At 42.8% G+C, this 14935-nt stretch overlaps 1 protein-coding gene and 1 pseudogene across 1 annotated transcript; one reads left to right on the top strand and one right to left on the bottom strand.

Moving 5' to 3' along the window:
- LOC139445515 (uncharacterized) lies at window positions 1–1710 on the bottom strand (annotated as a pseudogene).
- An 8818-nt stretch (window positions 1711–10528) lies between these two features.
- LOC139446806 (uncharacterized) lies at window positions 10529–11193 on the top strand. Its single transcript, XM_071228138.1, has 2 exons — window positions 10529–10887; window positions 11004–11193. The coding sequence occupies exons 1-2, from the start codon at window positions 10529–10531 to the stop codon at window positions 11191–11193; spliced, it is 549 nt and encodes a 182-aa protein (XP_071084239.1).
- Window positions 11194–14935: the final 3742 nt, after the last annotated feature.

Here is a 14935-nt window from a genome sequence, read left to right as displayed (position 1 = left end):
CTACTGGCTCAAGTAGGAGAATGGAGCCTGGTCTACAACGTGAAATATGGACCGGGATATCTACTTGACAACGCGAGGGGATTGTAACAGACTTCCTGCACCTAGCATATCCTGCACTGGTTTCCACTAGAACTACTGAAATAAGACCTTCATGGATATACAGACATTTGCGGGCAAGACAAACTGTTGCTTTGTTCGAGTCCAGAAAGTCCACGCCTAAGACAAGGGAGTGATGGAGGGAAGAGAAGACATGGAAGGTTTGAGACAGACAGATATGGCCAATATTGACATCTAATGATATGCTACCTAGCACTTTGTGAATTTCGCCCCCTACGCCTACAATTTCTGTTAAATGGGAGTCTGACAAATGTTTTTCATTGTAGCCTACTTTATGAAGGAAGCGCATGCTCACACAGCTGATAGAAGCCCCCGTGTCAACAAGTGCTGTTGTCTTCACTTGCTGCACCTTTACAAGGACTGTGTTCTTGAGTAAGGGAGCCGCAAGTGAGACCAACGGTTTATTGTGCCTGACCTCAATGAACTGAGAATCAGGCGCGAGTCCCTATTGCCTAGGAGCTCTATTCTGTGAATTATGAGCTCTCATGCAAACATTGGAATGATGTCCTACCCTGTTACAGTATGAGCAAATTGTTTGAAAGTGTGGGCATGCAGAACGATTTGAGCAATACATACCACAACCCAGACATCTCTGCTAGAGGAATGGAGGGGGTGTGAAGCGGGGTCGTAGTTGATGCTGTTCATACTGGCTGTAGCGGCACTGTTGTTGGGCCTGGTGGAATGGAGGTGGTAGTTGATTAGACAGCCGTGGTCGTTGCCGTTGACAGAACTCATGTGGCTGATATCTCGGTTGTTGCTGTTGATATGAGGCCTCGGGAGCTGGAGAGGCAGCCTGGACTGCTGGGGCCTCAGTCTTCGAGATAAGGGTGGCAACCAGACTGGAGAGGTGGTCAACTTTTGCCATCATGTTGAACTCTGATGACTGCACGCCTACCAGTGATTTCTGGGCCAGCTCTGCCTGGTGACGGACCTCCTGTAGATTGGTGGGCTCTTTGTTGTATACCCACTGACGAATGTTGGATCGAAGGCCATTTACAGCTACGGCCACAATGACAGATGCCGGCAGCTTCAGGTGGATGTTTGCTGTCTCGACCCGGGTGATGAAGGTGTTGATGGATTACTCCTGTTCCTGGGCCAACTGTAATAGACTGACATCAAAGGCTGATGATTTCATAAATCTTTTGGTGAAGGCTTCTTTCACCTTAGTTATATCTAGTCTGTCACCCTCAGGGAGATTTTGATACCACAGCTTGGCTGCACCCTCTAGATAAAATGGTATGAGTTGACATTTCTTCACATCATTATAAGAGAAGAAATTTGAAAAATTAAGAAAGTCATCCCACCACGTTTGGGCATTCTCAGTTCCTGAGAACTGTGGCAGTTTGATGTGCGGCATGGGTGTTGACATCTGGCTGATGGAGGGTATAGATGAAGATGTTGATGTAGATGGAGATGCAGATGAGGAGGCTGCTGTTGTTGAAGAGATTGATGTGGTTGTAGCGGGTGACACAAGGGTCGGCGTAGATGGTGACTGTGAGACAGGGGCTTGATGAAGCAAACTGGTCAGGAGGGCCCTTGGCGCTCAGGCCTGCGCAGCTTTTCTCGGTAGTTTGAAGGGGTGTATCCGGTCATCTAGAATCCAGGTCCACCATTAATGATGGTTTGACACTTTCGTATTCAAACCGTCACAATATCTAGAATTAGCCTTGGGGAATTAGCTGGGGATCGGGCACCACCTTCAAAGAAACCAAACAAAGTGTCTATGGCCAGCTCCTTTATTGGGGATTTCTCGACAGTCATTTTACATTTAAAATAAGAAATATTTTTACATATAAAGTACAAAGTCATATAGAACATTTACAGTTTCCATAAAAGAAGCAGTTATCACAATAGTGCGTGATATTAAACAATGATTATACATAAGAGTGTAAATGTCATGATATACAAATGTATCATGGGCTAAGTGATAAAACAACCAATACAAATAACAATGTTAAAGTCAGTCTACAAAGATACCTGTGAACAAAGCTTACATGATCTTATGTGATACTTATTTTCAGCCACTCCCAATTATGATTACGCCTTGCCAAATGGGACCATAAGGTATGTCTTATTTACGTATAAACCTAGTTAAACCCAATATCGGTATCGAATGGACGCAGATTTAAATATAAATAACAACATGCGTTGGCTGTACTTCTGAGCATATATCATTCATTGTTTTATGCTGGTATATGTTATACTTGAAGGTCATATCTATAATTCATCTAAACTACCGGAGCAAACAAACTATATCTGATAGCATCCACATACACTGAGTTAAAGGGCCCATTAACAAATGTCCATTCACATTACTGAATGGTATAATATATGGATATATGTATATTTTTAGGCATTGCTCGTAATGTAGACATGTTTGCTGAAGCTGTGTTACAAATGCATTATGCTCAGACCTATGTAAGTACAAGAGAGTTACCTATCTTATTTGTACATCGCTAACAGATTAACTAAATGATTACATGGATATTATTACTGATTTTAGCTCTGGCTTAGTTGTGCTATTAGCATAAATATGTGTGATGTGAATACATCATATATTAGCTACAGAAATTAACGTTTTCTGCCAGGCTAGATCCATCAAATAACACATATAAAAATTATTTAAAACAGTCTGGATTCTGTTTATGAACAAGTAATACATGCAATGTATGGTTCATCATAGAATCCTTACATTAAAAGATAATATACATACCTCGTGTGATATAAAAGGTCTGATCAAAGTGTGAATAGTTCGTCTGCATTTACGCGACATTTTTACAAATACAAAATAACTGAATCACACTAAAATATCAACACGCAGATAAAATACACAGCTTGCTACCACGACACCCGAATGTTAACATCTCATTTCCGACTCGGAACATGTTTGATATTCAATATATGCTACACTGTGGAGTTAATACTTAAACGATAGTTTTGTCTAAACCTAACGCACATACATTTGACAGATAAGTCCGTTAAATAGATACAGCCCACTTAATATATTTACACTTATACATGGTCAATAACATAAGATTAAATACCTTTACAGCTTGCTCCATATACGATACCAATTATAAAACAATTTAACTTATAACTTTAGAGAAATAGTAAAGTGAACATGACTTACCTTCAAAGAAACCAAACAAAGTGTCTATGGCCAGCTCCTTTATTGGGGATTTCTCGACAGCGAGGTACCCCCGGGGCTAGCCAGTATATTTACTCTAGACACCTTGAATGGTCATGAATTTACTGCATGTTCAATTATCAGCTTGATAAGAAAATTTGAGTTGGTGCGCCGAGAATAGGGATTAAGGCTTGCCTAAGAAGTTTGACCAAGTGATGTCCACATAAGTTGAATAATAATTGATGGAGTAGTCCGAAAATATTGATATGAGTTGGACGTATCAGCAAACGTGTGCCAAGCGCTCATTGCGATAGAGGCTGAGACACGTACAGATAGATAATACTGACCATGCTCCAAGGATGTTATGTAATTTTCTAGATAGCTGCGACCTTCACACGTGAGACTGATTGAATACAGCACCTTACATTTAACTTAATATAACACAATAAAGACTATTGGCACAGTTAACTATTATATAGATATTGAGGAAAAAATGACCAATTTTACAACTATGACAATATTAAGGGGACATTTGCCCTGAACCGTTGTGTTGCTGTCTTCTAGCGTAATTTATTAGAGGAATCTCCCATGGAAAGTTCGAACTCCATACCCATGGATAGCTGTTATAGAGTTTGGAAGCCGGTGTGGTAACACTGAGTATTTTACGTACGTTTCTTAGCAAACTAGCACTTAAAGGGCGACTGCGCTTCTGTGTCTGGTGCCCAGTTTCAGTCCAGATCTACACGTTGTAATTAATGCCTAATGGACACTTAGGTCAATCAGAGTACTCATGAACTCTCAGATTGATAATAAATCATGGAATTGGTGTCAACAGACAAAGAAAGTTGTGTTTGAACGATTTGAGCCAAAGTTACTAAGACTGCCAATTTACCCGGGGATAGTCGCCCTTTAAATGTCTTTACTCGAAAATCGCAACGAACCTATATGACGGTGGAGGACAGCAAGTATGGACTGTAAGATTAGCGTTTATACCTGGAATGGAACCTGGGCCTTAGGCGCGATGAGCCAACGCCTTAGCCACTCAGCTACACCCCCGCCCCCTTATGTCATCTATATGAGACCCTTGAAGATCCGGGCTGAAATAGGTCTTCAGCAACCCACGCTTGCTTTAAGAGGCGAATATGCTTGTCGTAAGAGGCGAATACTGCTGAGTGTGGTGTTGAACAACAAACAACAACAACAACAACATCTATGTGAAATACAATACTTAAATAAATCATCCTTACTTCCACATGAACGGCCACCTTCATACCGATGCACAAGTACATTCATCTACACGATGACAAGATAAACATACAGGTGACAAGATAACCATACAGGTGATCATACAGGTACTCATACAGGTACTCTATACAGGTGATCATACAGGTACTCTTATTTCAGGTGCTCATACAGGTACTCATACAGGTACTCCTATACAGGTACTCATACAGGTACTCTCATACTGGTACTCATACAGGTACTCTGATACAGGTACTCATACAGGTACTCTGATACAGGTACTCATACAGGTACTCTCATACAGGTACTCATACAGGTACTCTCATACAGGTACTCATACAGGTACTCTCATACAGGTACTCATACAGGTACTCTCATACTGGTACTCATACAGGTACTCCTATACAGGTACTTATACAGGTACTTTCAGAGGTGATCATACAGGTACTCTCATACAGGTGATCATACAGGTACTCCCATACAGGTGATCATACAGGTACTCATACAGGTACTCCCATACAGGTGCTCATATAGGTACTCATACAGGTGATCATACAGGTACTCCCATACAGGTGATCATACAGGTACTCTCATACAGGTGATCATATAGGTACTCATACAGGTACTCCCATACAGGTACTCATACAGGTACTCATACAGGTACTCCTATACAGGTGCTCATATAGGTACTCATACAGGTGATCATACAGGTACTTCCATACAGGTGATCATACAGGTACTCATACAGGTACTCCTATACAGGTGATCATACAGGTACTCATACAGGTACTCCCATACAGGTGATCATACAGGTGATCATACAGGTACTCATACAGGTACTCTCATACAGGTACTCCTATACAGGTGCTCATATAGGTACTCTCATAGGTACTCATACAGGTGATCATACAGGTACTCCCATACAGGTGATCATACAGGTACTCATACAGGTACTCTCACACAGGTGATCATACAGGTACTCTCATACAGGTACTCTCATACAGGTACTCATACCGTTACTCATACAGGTACTCTCATACAGGTACTCATACAGGTACTTTCATACAGGTACTCATAAAACAACATGTTTGTGCAACCGGAAATAGCGCTTACGTGCCGCGAGTATATGCTGCAAAGAAGAATGGGGCAAAATGAAGTTGCTAGACATTTTTAATGTTCATCGAAACACATACAGTAAATTTCATGTGTCGAGTGAAATTTCATGTTTCTCTCATCGTGATATTTCACGAGACACGTCGGCTATTCTATTTATCATATACTTTTTTTGTGTGCTGGTAGTTGTCTACCGGAAAATTGAGTTATTTCATTGCAAATGTAAGACCTTGAAACGTAAATTTTCCCTACCTAACACACAGGGACGTTTCCCCACCCATGTATTTGCGACGCAATGAGTAGTTCCATGATTGCAAAATCTTATAAACATATAAACAAAAGTATCAAAAAGTATGTAGGGTCGCAAAAAACCTTTATCATATGTTTAGATATGATTATATACAAAATCAACTTAAAATCAACAAAAATATTCTTGAAATCCACGAGACCGCTCATGCAGGAAGCGAAAGAATACACGCTGGTCAAGTAACAAAAATGGCGCTTTGCGAAACGAACAGTCTCGATTGACAGTTAAATTAGAAATGTGCAGTTTATATTGAAAATATTTTCAAGCGAATAACAAACGGCAAGAACCGATATATTATCTCAATAAATGGCCAGACACTTACGTTAAAGGGAGACAACATGTGGGAAGGTAACTCATGTATGACAATAGTTCCGTCAACGTGTTTTATTCACTGCAGTGTAATATCAAGTGTTATTTTCACAGCAGTGTAATATCAAGTGTTATGTTCACTGCAGTGTAATAGCAAGTGTTATGTTCACTGTAATGTAATATCAAGTGTCATGCTTGCAGTGTAATATCAAGTGTTATTTTCACAGCAGTGAAATATCTAGTGTTATTTTGACAGCAGTGAAATATCAAGTGTCATGTTCACTGCAGTGTAACATCAAGTGTTATGTTCACTGAAGTGAAATATCTAGTGTTATGTTCACTGCAGTGTAATATCAAGTGTTATGTTCACTGGGTGTCACAGTGGGTAGGTGGGTTTCACTCTGTGTGAAGATGGGTTTCACTATGGGTAACTGGGTTTCACTGTGGGTAGGTGGGTGCCACTGTGTGTGAAGATGGGTTTCACTGTGGGTAGGTGGGTGTCACTGTGTGTGAAGGTGGGTTTCACTGTGGGTAGGTGGGTATCACTGTGTGTGAAGATGGGTTTCACTGTGGGTAGGTGGGTGCCACTGTGTGTGAAGATGGGTTTCACTGTGGGTAGGTGGGTGTCACTGTGTGTGAAGTTGGGTTTCACTGTGGGTAGATGGGTGTCACTGTGTGTGAAGATGGGTTTCACTGTGGGTAGGTGGGTATCACTGTGTATGAAGGTGAGTTTCACTGTGGGTAGGTGGGTGTCACTGTGTGTGAAGGTGGGTGTCACTGTGGGTAGGTGGGTGTCACTGTGTGTGAAGGTGGGTGTCACTGTGGGTAGATGGGTGTCACTGTGTGTGAAGATGGGTTTCACTGTGGGTAGGTGGGTATCACTGTGTATGAAGGTGGGTGTCACTGTGGGTAGATGGGTGTCACTGTGTGTGAAGATGGGTTTCACTGTGGGTAGGTGGGTGTCACTGTAGGTGAAGGTGGGTGTCACTGTGGGTAGATGGGTGTCACTGTGTGTGAAGGTGTGTGTCACTGTGGGTAGGTGGGTGTCACTGTGTGTGAAGGTGTGTGTCACTGTGGGTAGATGGGTGTCACTGTGTGTGAAGATGGGTGTCACGGTGTGTGAAGATGGTTGTCACTGTGGGTAGGTGGGTGTCACTGTGTGTGAAGATGGGTTTCACTGTGGGTAGGTGAGTGTCACTGTATGTGAATGTGGGTTTCACTGTGGGTAGATGGGTGTCACTGTGGGCGAAGGTGGGTGTCACTGTGGGTTGATGGGTGTCACTGTGTGTGAAGATGGGTGTCACTGTGTGTGAAGGTGGGTGTCACTGTGGGTAGGTGGGTGTCACTGTGTGTGAAGATGGGTTTCACTGTGGGTAGATGGGTGTCACTGTGTGTGAAGATGGGTGTCACTGTGTGTGAAGGTGGGTTTCACTGTGGGTAGGTGGGTGTCACTATGTGTGAAGATGGGTTTCACTGTGGGTAGGTGGGTGTCACTGTTTTTGAAGATGGGTTTCACTATGAGTAGGTGGGTGTCACTGTGGGTGAAGGTGGGTGTCACTGTGGGTAGGTGGGTTTCACTGTAGGTAGGTGGGTATCACTGTGTGTGAAGATGGGTTTCACTGCGGGTAGGTGGGTGTCACTGTGTGTGAAGGTGGGTGTCACTGTGGGTAGGTGGGTGTCACTGTGTGTGAAGATGGGTTTCACTGTGGGTAGGTGGGTGTCACTGTGGGTGAAGGTGGGTGTCACTGTGGGTAGATGGGTGTCACTGTGTATGAAGATGGGTGTCACTGTGGGTAGATGGGTGTCACTGTGGGTGAAGATCGGTTTTTACTGTGGGTAGGTGGGTGTCACTGTGTGTGAAGGTGGGTTTCACTGTGGGTAGGTGGGTGTCACTGTGTGTGAAGATGGGTGTCACTGTGGGTGAAGGTGGGTGTCACTGTGTGTGAAGGTGGGTGTCACTCTGGTTAGGTGGGTGTCACTGTGGGTAGGTGGATATCACTGTGTGTGAAGATGGGTTTCACTGTGGATAGGTGGGTGTCACTGTGTGTGAAGATGGGTTTCACTATGGGTAACTGGGTTTCACTGTGGGTAGGTGGGTATCACTGTATGTGAAGATGGGTTTCACTGTGGGTCGGTGGGTGTCACTGTGTGTGAAGGTGGGTGTCACTGTGGGTAGGTGGGTGTCACTGTGTGTGAAGGTGGGTGTCACTGTGGGTGAAGGTGGGTGTCACTGTGGGTAGGTGGGTTTCACTGTAGGTAGGTGGGTTTCACTGTGTATGAAGATGGGTTTCACTATGGGTAACTGGGTTTCACTGTGGGTAGGTGGGTATCACTGTGTGTGAAGATGGGTTTCACTGTGGGTAGGTGGGTGTCAATGTGTGTGAAGGTGGGTGTCACTGTGGGTAACTGGGTTTCACTGTGGGTAGGTGGGTGTCACTGTGTGTGATGATGGGTTTCACTGTGTGTAGGTGGGTGTCACTGTGTGTGAAGGTGGGTGTCACTGTGTGTGAAGGTGGGTTTCACTGTGGATAGGTGGGTGTCACTGTGGGTAGGTGGGTGTCACTGTGGGTAGGTGGGTGTCACTGTGTGTGAAGGTGGGTGTCACTGTGGGTAGGTGGGTGTCACTGTGGGTAGGTGGGTTTCACTGTGTGTGAAGGTGGGTTTCACTGTGGGTAGGTGGGTGTCACTGTGGGTAGGTGGGTATCAGTGTGTATGAAGGTGGGTGTCACTGTGGGTAGGTGGGTGTCACTGTGTGTGATGATGGGTTTCACTGTGTGTGAAGGTGGGTGTCACTGTGTGTGAAGATGGGTGTCACTGTGTGTGAAGGTGGGTTTCATTGTGGGTAGGTGGGTGTCACTGTGTGTGAAGGTGGGTTTCACTGAGGGTAGGTGGGTGTCACTGTGGGTGAAAGTTGGTGTCACTGTGAGTAGTTGGGTGTCACTGTGTGTGAAGGTGGGTGTCACTGTGGGTAGATGGGTATCACTGTGTGTAGGTGGGTGTCACTGTGTGTAGGTGGGTTTCACTGTGGGTAGGTGGGTATCACTGTGTGTGAAGGTGAGTTTCACTGTGTGTGAAGATGGGTTGTCACTGTGTGTGAAGGTGGGTTTCATTGCGGGTAGGTGGGTGTCACTGTGGGTAGGTGGGTATTACTGTGTGTGAAGGTGGGTGTCACTGTGGGTAGGTAGGTGTCACTGTGTGTAAAGATGGGTTTCACTGTGGGTAGGTGGGTGTCACTGTGTGTGAAGGTGAGTTTCAATGTGGGTAGGTGGGTTTCACTGTGGGTAGGTGGGTGTCACTGTGTGTGATGGTGGGTTTCACTGTGGGTAGGTGGGTGTCACTGTGGGTTGGTTGGTTTCACTGTTGGTAGGTGGATTTCACTGTGGGTAGGTGGGTGTCACTGTAGGTAAGTGAGTGTCACTGTGAGTTGGTTGGTTTCACTGCAGGTAGGTTGGTTTCACTGTGTGTGATGATGGGTTTCACTGTGGGAACTTTGGTTTCACTGTGGGTAGGTTGGTTTCATTGTGGGTAGGTGGGTTTCACTGTGTGGGTGGGTGGGTTTTAGTGTGTGTGAAGATGGGTTTTACTGTGGGTAGGTGGGTTCTCACTGTGGGTGAAGGTTGGTTTCACTGTTGGTAGGTGGGTTTCACTGTGGGTAGGTGGGTTTTACTCAAAGAAAGTTAAAGAATATATGACTCATTACCTATTTTCAAATGAAAAAATCAGGTAATTTTTCAACTTCTTTTGATTAATATACGTATCATGTATGTGTTAAGCCTTGTTTTATAAAATGTAGTATTAACGTTACGAGCACGTGTACATGTTATGTGAGATAATCTCCTACACTCGAGTGACAGCCACATGTATCTCATAATTTTAATAGGCATATATCGCTGATACGGTTATTACAAGGGCCTTTGTTCCATGTCGCTACGGGCCCCTCGGGTATTTTTCCAATAAGGTAGCTTGTATATATTTTAAATGTCGCTATATGACAGCCATGTTGAAAGCTGTGGTGCCGAAACTCCATTTGGACTAATTCAAATTTGTTGTATATTTTTGTGTGTCGTCACATTATTTCGCTTACAGCCACCAATGCAAACACCATTACCCTAGTAAATGATTCTATTAATCAGGTGTGCAACGGGCCATGGATAAACTTTTGAATTACAATAAAAAACTAAATACTTTCCGAGGCAGATCCACCATAAGATTCGCTGAAATGGAATGGTCTAGAGTCAGTGACGTCACTACATTATGACGTCACGCGATTGTCTCAACCATATTCGTGGAGACTGGCCGTGTCGTTTATATTGATGCCAATATATTTGTCTAAAATGGGATGCAAACAGACCAAGGTTAAACCTTTCAAGCATACATCTCCCGAGGAGGCTCTGACGGGCAAGATCAACTGTCCTCACGAGCTGTACTACGCCAAGTGTCAGGTGACACCGCCCACACCCCGCCTGTCAGAGGCGCAGATTCTTCAACAGCTACGAGATGAGGGCTTGGTCCCCGACCGTCAGTCCAGCGGAGGAGTGGCCTTCTCTGTCCCCGCCGTGGAAGGGGTTGTCCCCCGTGGCAAAGCTCCCCGACGTCTGGAGCAAATCCCAGTGCGATGCTTCTACACAGCTGAGAGGAGGAGACAGAAAGCTGATCTGTTCCGACTTGACAGGTAAAATCTTTAGGAAGAAAAGTCAAAACACTTAAACCGTTTGAATTACTAAACATGCCTTTGTACTGATTTCATTTTGAACTAACTTCATATTGCATGTTGTTCTCTTCATACAGGTTTGTGGAGCAAGTCCAGAGGAAACAACTGGACAGAGAGATAAAGCACAAAGCTGTCAAGGACGAGAAGAAACGTCGCCAGTTCATCAAGAAAATGAAGGCGGAACATCAGCTCCAGATGAGGGAGGAGAAACTGGAGAGGCTGGAGGAAGAGCGGGCGGCGAGGAGGAAGAAGCAAGCCAAGAAATAGACTGAGTGGAGCGAGTTGATGATGGTCGGCAGGATGTAGAGAACAGCGGATGATGCAAGTGTATCAAGAACATTAACTGAAAAAAAAGAACAAAAGGAAAACGGAACAAAATAAAAGCATCAGGCCAAGCGAAACAGGAAGCCAGAAGATGTGCTAGAAATGAATACAGTTCACACGCTGGCAGTGCCGATAATTTGAAAATCCTTTAGATTTTGTCCAATTGTTAATTTATAGGACCTCTTTTATGTAACATGTTATATCATATCTATAATGAGCCTAGGGCAATTATATATGAACATTAGTAATAATGTTTACATACTTTCTATATACCAGTTATGTATAGTTTATGTATAAATTGTAATGGTTGTTGCTTTAAGTTTATAATAAAATGTTTTATGTAGTTCATGTCTTGTCTTTCTTTAATCTTGATAAATAATGTCGACAGTTATTCGAAGGCTGGACATCACTCTAAACAGGGTGTATAATTGTGTATAACTGTACATTGTTATGGGAACTTCAAATAAGGATTTAAAACATTATACGTTGTTTTCTGAGTTTTATTAATTTGCCTGCTAATGATGCAACATATGTTTATTTATTCACGTCGTCACAAATCGTCAACACACATAAAAATGATCGATTTTGAAATATCTCCTATAATTGAGTGGATGTATAGTTTACTGCAATGCAAGCAGTTACTGAGCAAGATACTATCAAAGGTTTTACCGATATACGAACAGTTTTTGTGTGTAGAGATTTTTCACATCGCTAAAAAGACACGTAAATTATTTTGAAATGTGTCAATATTTCACATAATAATTGCAAATTGCAAATGAAAGTTATTAATTGACAGAAAGGTGATTCACAGTGTAGGATCAGAACTTCCTTTTTTCAAACTTAACCAGATAAAAAGCATTATTCGATTGGTGCTCGGGTAGATACCTGGTGTTGATGGTGCGTTTGCACAAATATTTCGAGGACGGGAACACCCAGAACTTATTCAGTTTTCTTTCAATTTTTCAGCTGACTGGCATGGGCACACATAGTTTCGCATATAACACGCCTGATAAACATTTAGTCCCAGAAATAAAGTTATCTCATTAAAAAATATGTATCCACCAAAAAAAATAACAATTAAAATTAAAATTAAAATGGAGCCCAGAACAATGCTTAATTTCAGGAGGCATTCTAGACTTGCCAAATCATTCGAAACTCGAATTGAATTCCTTTTTTCATATATTCTCAGTGTCTGGGAGACAGACTACACTCCCGACTTCTGGCGCAGTCCCATATCAGGAGTTCTTCAAGCAGGGAAGTATTTCTTCACACGGTACGATTAAAACAGTAAAGTCGATGTTTTTGATGCCAGTGTTTGAAATAATTTTAAAAGCCAACAGGACAGTCGGGCAGGTGACCCATAGGTGTTGCCTCCCCATCTTCAATGTTACCTGCCCGCATCCAGACATTATAAATATTGAAAAATCTAAAAAAAATAAGACAAATCGCGTATTGATTCAGTTGAAATAATGCAAACAATTATTTGCCAATCTACGAGTAAATTATGATAAAGCTGAATACATAACTAAGCAGTCTTAAACGTATCTGCCAGACAGTCGGACAGGTGGAGGAAAATTTCATGCAGCCCAACAGAAAATTTACCAGCCACAGGCAGTTATTTCGCTACAGGTTGGTGCCAATTTGCAGTTCAGTCTCATTAAACTCGGATATTTGACTCTTACGATCTCAAGATCAGATATTTCAGCTATGTCACGGCAACCTGACAATAATCTAGTCAGAACCAGCCAAACCAGTGACTGAAAGCATGAACAACTAACGGCACCAGGATCAGCAACCAGCCAGGTTCAGGAAAACACAAAATACTCATCACCTGATTCATTTGGTCAGAATTATTCCAGTTTTTGTGGCACGGGTGGCCCAGTCGTCTATTCGCTGTGTAGAGTTGTGTCCCTTGGACACGCCTGAAACCTGTAACCGTGGGTTGAAATCTGGTTCAGGACGATTATGTTTCTAGGTTTGTCAGCACCATACCCGTGCTCGTTGCTTTTACCAAAGTAAAGCTGACACACCGTGATATAACTGTAATACTGTAATACTCCCAACTTCACTCCCTCACTATTCCAGTCCTATATTCTGATGGCTAGTGTAAAGGTTGATTACTTTGAAACTGGGGCTCTACATACGTGAATAAACATCCTTTGTTCATATCCATGATAGTGAAGTGTGTCGATACCAGCAGTACTATGTGAACAAACAGGTTTTTTATATGTTGGCATGCTGTTAAACAAGAATTCCTGTCATGATCACTGTTGCCATGTTTGAAGACTGAGGTACTTTTCACATTGAACTTAGAAACAGAATGTTCTCTCTCAGAGTCATATTACTTGTTTGTTTGTTTGTTGTTTAAGGCGGCACTTAACGATGTGACAGTGTTCTATAAATAACCGAGTCTGGACCAGACAATCCAGTGATTGACATCAATAGCATCGATCCACGCAAGAGGGACACTATGACATGCATCAACCAAGTCAGCGAGCCTGATTCTGTTAGTCTCCTCTTGCTACAAGCATGGGATGCTGAAGACCAATTGTAACCCGGGTCTTCATTGGGGCATGTCTGTAGCACACAAGAGTATGGGTACCAGTTTGTGAAGGTCTTCCAGTGTGAACAGCTACGTCTTTTTGTTATCCCTGTGCAATATGCCCTCCCAGTTTCCCTCTTCCCCGGGCTTATATTCTCAGTCAAGACCTCACAGTCGGACTTAATACTTGTCTGTATTTTGTTTGTTTAAATAATGATAAAATATGGGGTTATAACAGTTGTAGTGACAAAAGAAAGCCTCCGTGATTGAGATTGGTCAGAGCGGGTCTTATCAATATTTCAGCAATATCAACAAGAGTCATAGGATGCTGTGGACATTTTGCAGTTGACAGAGTGAGTGAGTTGGGTTTAACGCAGCTTTTAACAGTATTCCAGTTATATCAGATGGGTCAGCTTAATGTGGGAGGAAAGCCCGAAGTGATACAGGTCTCAGACGTTTACCACATTGGTGAAACCCACGAGCACAGGTATGGTGCTGACAAACCTAGAAACATAATCGGGGCGAATGGGGATTTGAACCCACAATCATAGGTTTCTGACGTGTCCAAGGGACATAACTCTGCACAGCAAATCGCTGTGCCTTAGACGACTGGGCCACCCGTGCCGCAGTTGACACAGAATCAGAAACCCAGAGCCAAATATCCCAAGTGACCCTTATATTTCTTCTCTGGCAATGAACCTAAAATACCTTTGCAATCTTTGCATTGATGAAAAATATTAGAATTTGAATACCAAAGTCAGAGGTAGCAGAAACAACTTTTTAATGGACACAAAATACAATGTAGTTATTTCCAACAGTTCGGCCACAAGGTAATGTATACATTAAAACAAAGCAGGCATATCAACCAAATGAAATCACCATTAATATACATGATCGATTCCTTCAACACAGAGTCTTGCCACAGAGAAACATTGAAACAAACCATTCACTGTCAAATAGGATTTGACCATGGTAAAAACATTCATAGCTTCCCTGAAAAAGTACATGATGTGTTTCTCAGGAGCAACAACAGATCATGTCTCATCTATACTGGTATTAGCAGCATGATTTCATGACAAACAACCTGAACAATAACTTAACTAACAGATCATAATAAGAGAATAACCAACAAGCTCTTGGCCA

This window comes from Haliotis cracherodii, unplaced genomic scaffold, assembly GCF_022045235.1.
Source record: "Haliotis cracherodii isolate W230 unplaced genomic scaffold, xgHalCrac1.p SCAF_6, whole genome shotgun sequence".
Lineage (NCBI taxonomy): Eukaryota > Metazoa > Mollusca > Gastropoda > Lepetellida > Haliotidae > Haliotis > Haliotis cracherodii.
The sequence above is the reverse complement of the archived record's forward strand: the minus strand, read 5'-3'. Positions and strand labels throughout refer to the sequence as shown.

What these genes read in the sequence shown, in the direction of transcription:
- LOC139446806 (XM_071228138.1), top strand. Translation starts at nt 10,529, where the DNA reads ATGCCAATATATTTGTCTAAAATGGGATGCAAACAGACCAAGGTTAAA. An exon ending in GATCTGTTCCGACTTGACAG is followed by an intron (nt 10,888 to 11,003) that starts GTAAAATCTTTA and finishes CTCTTCATACAG; the next exon opens with GTTTGTGGAGCAAGTCCAGA.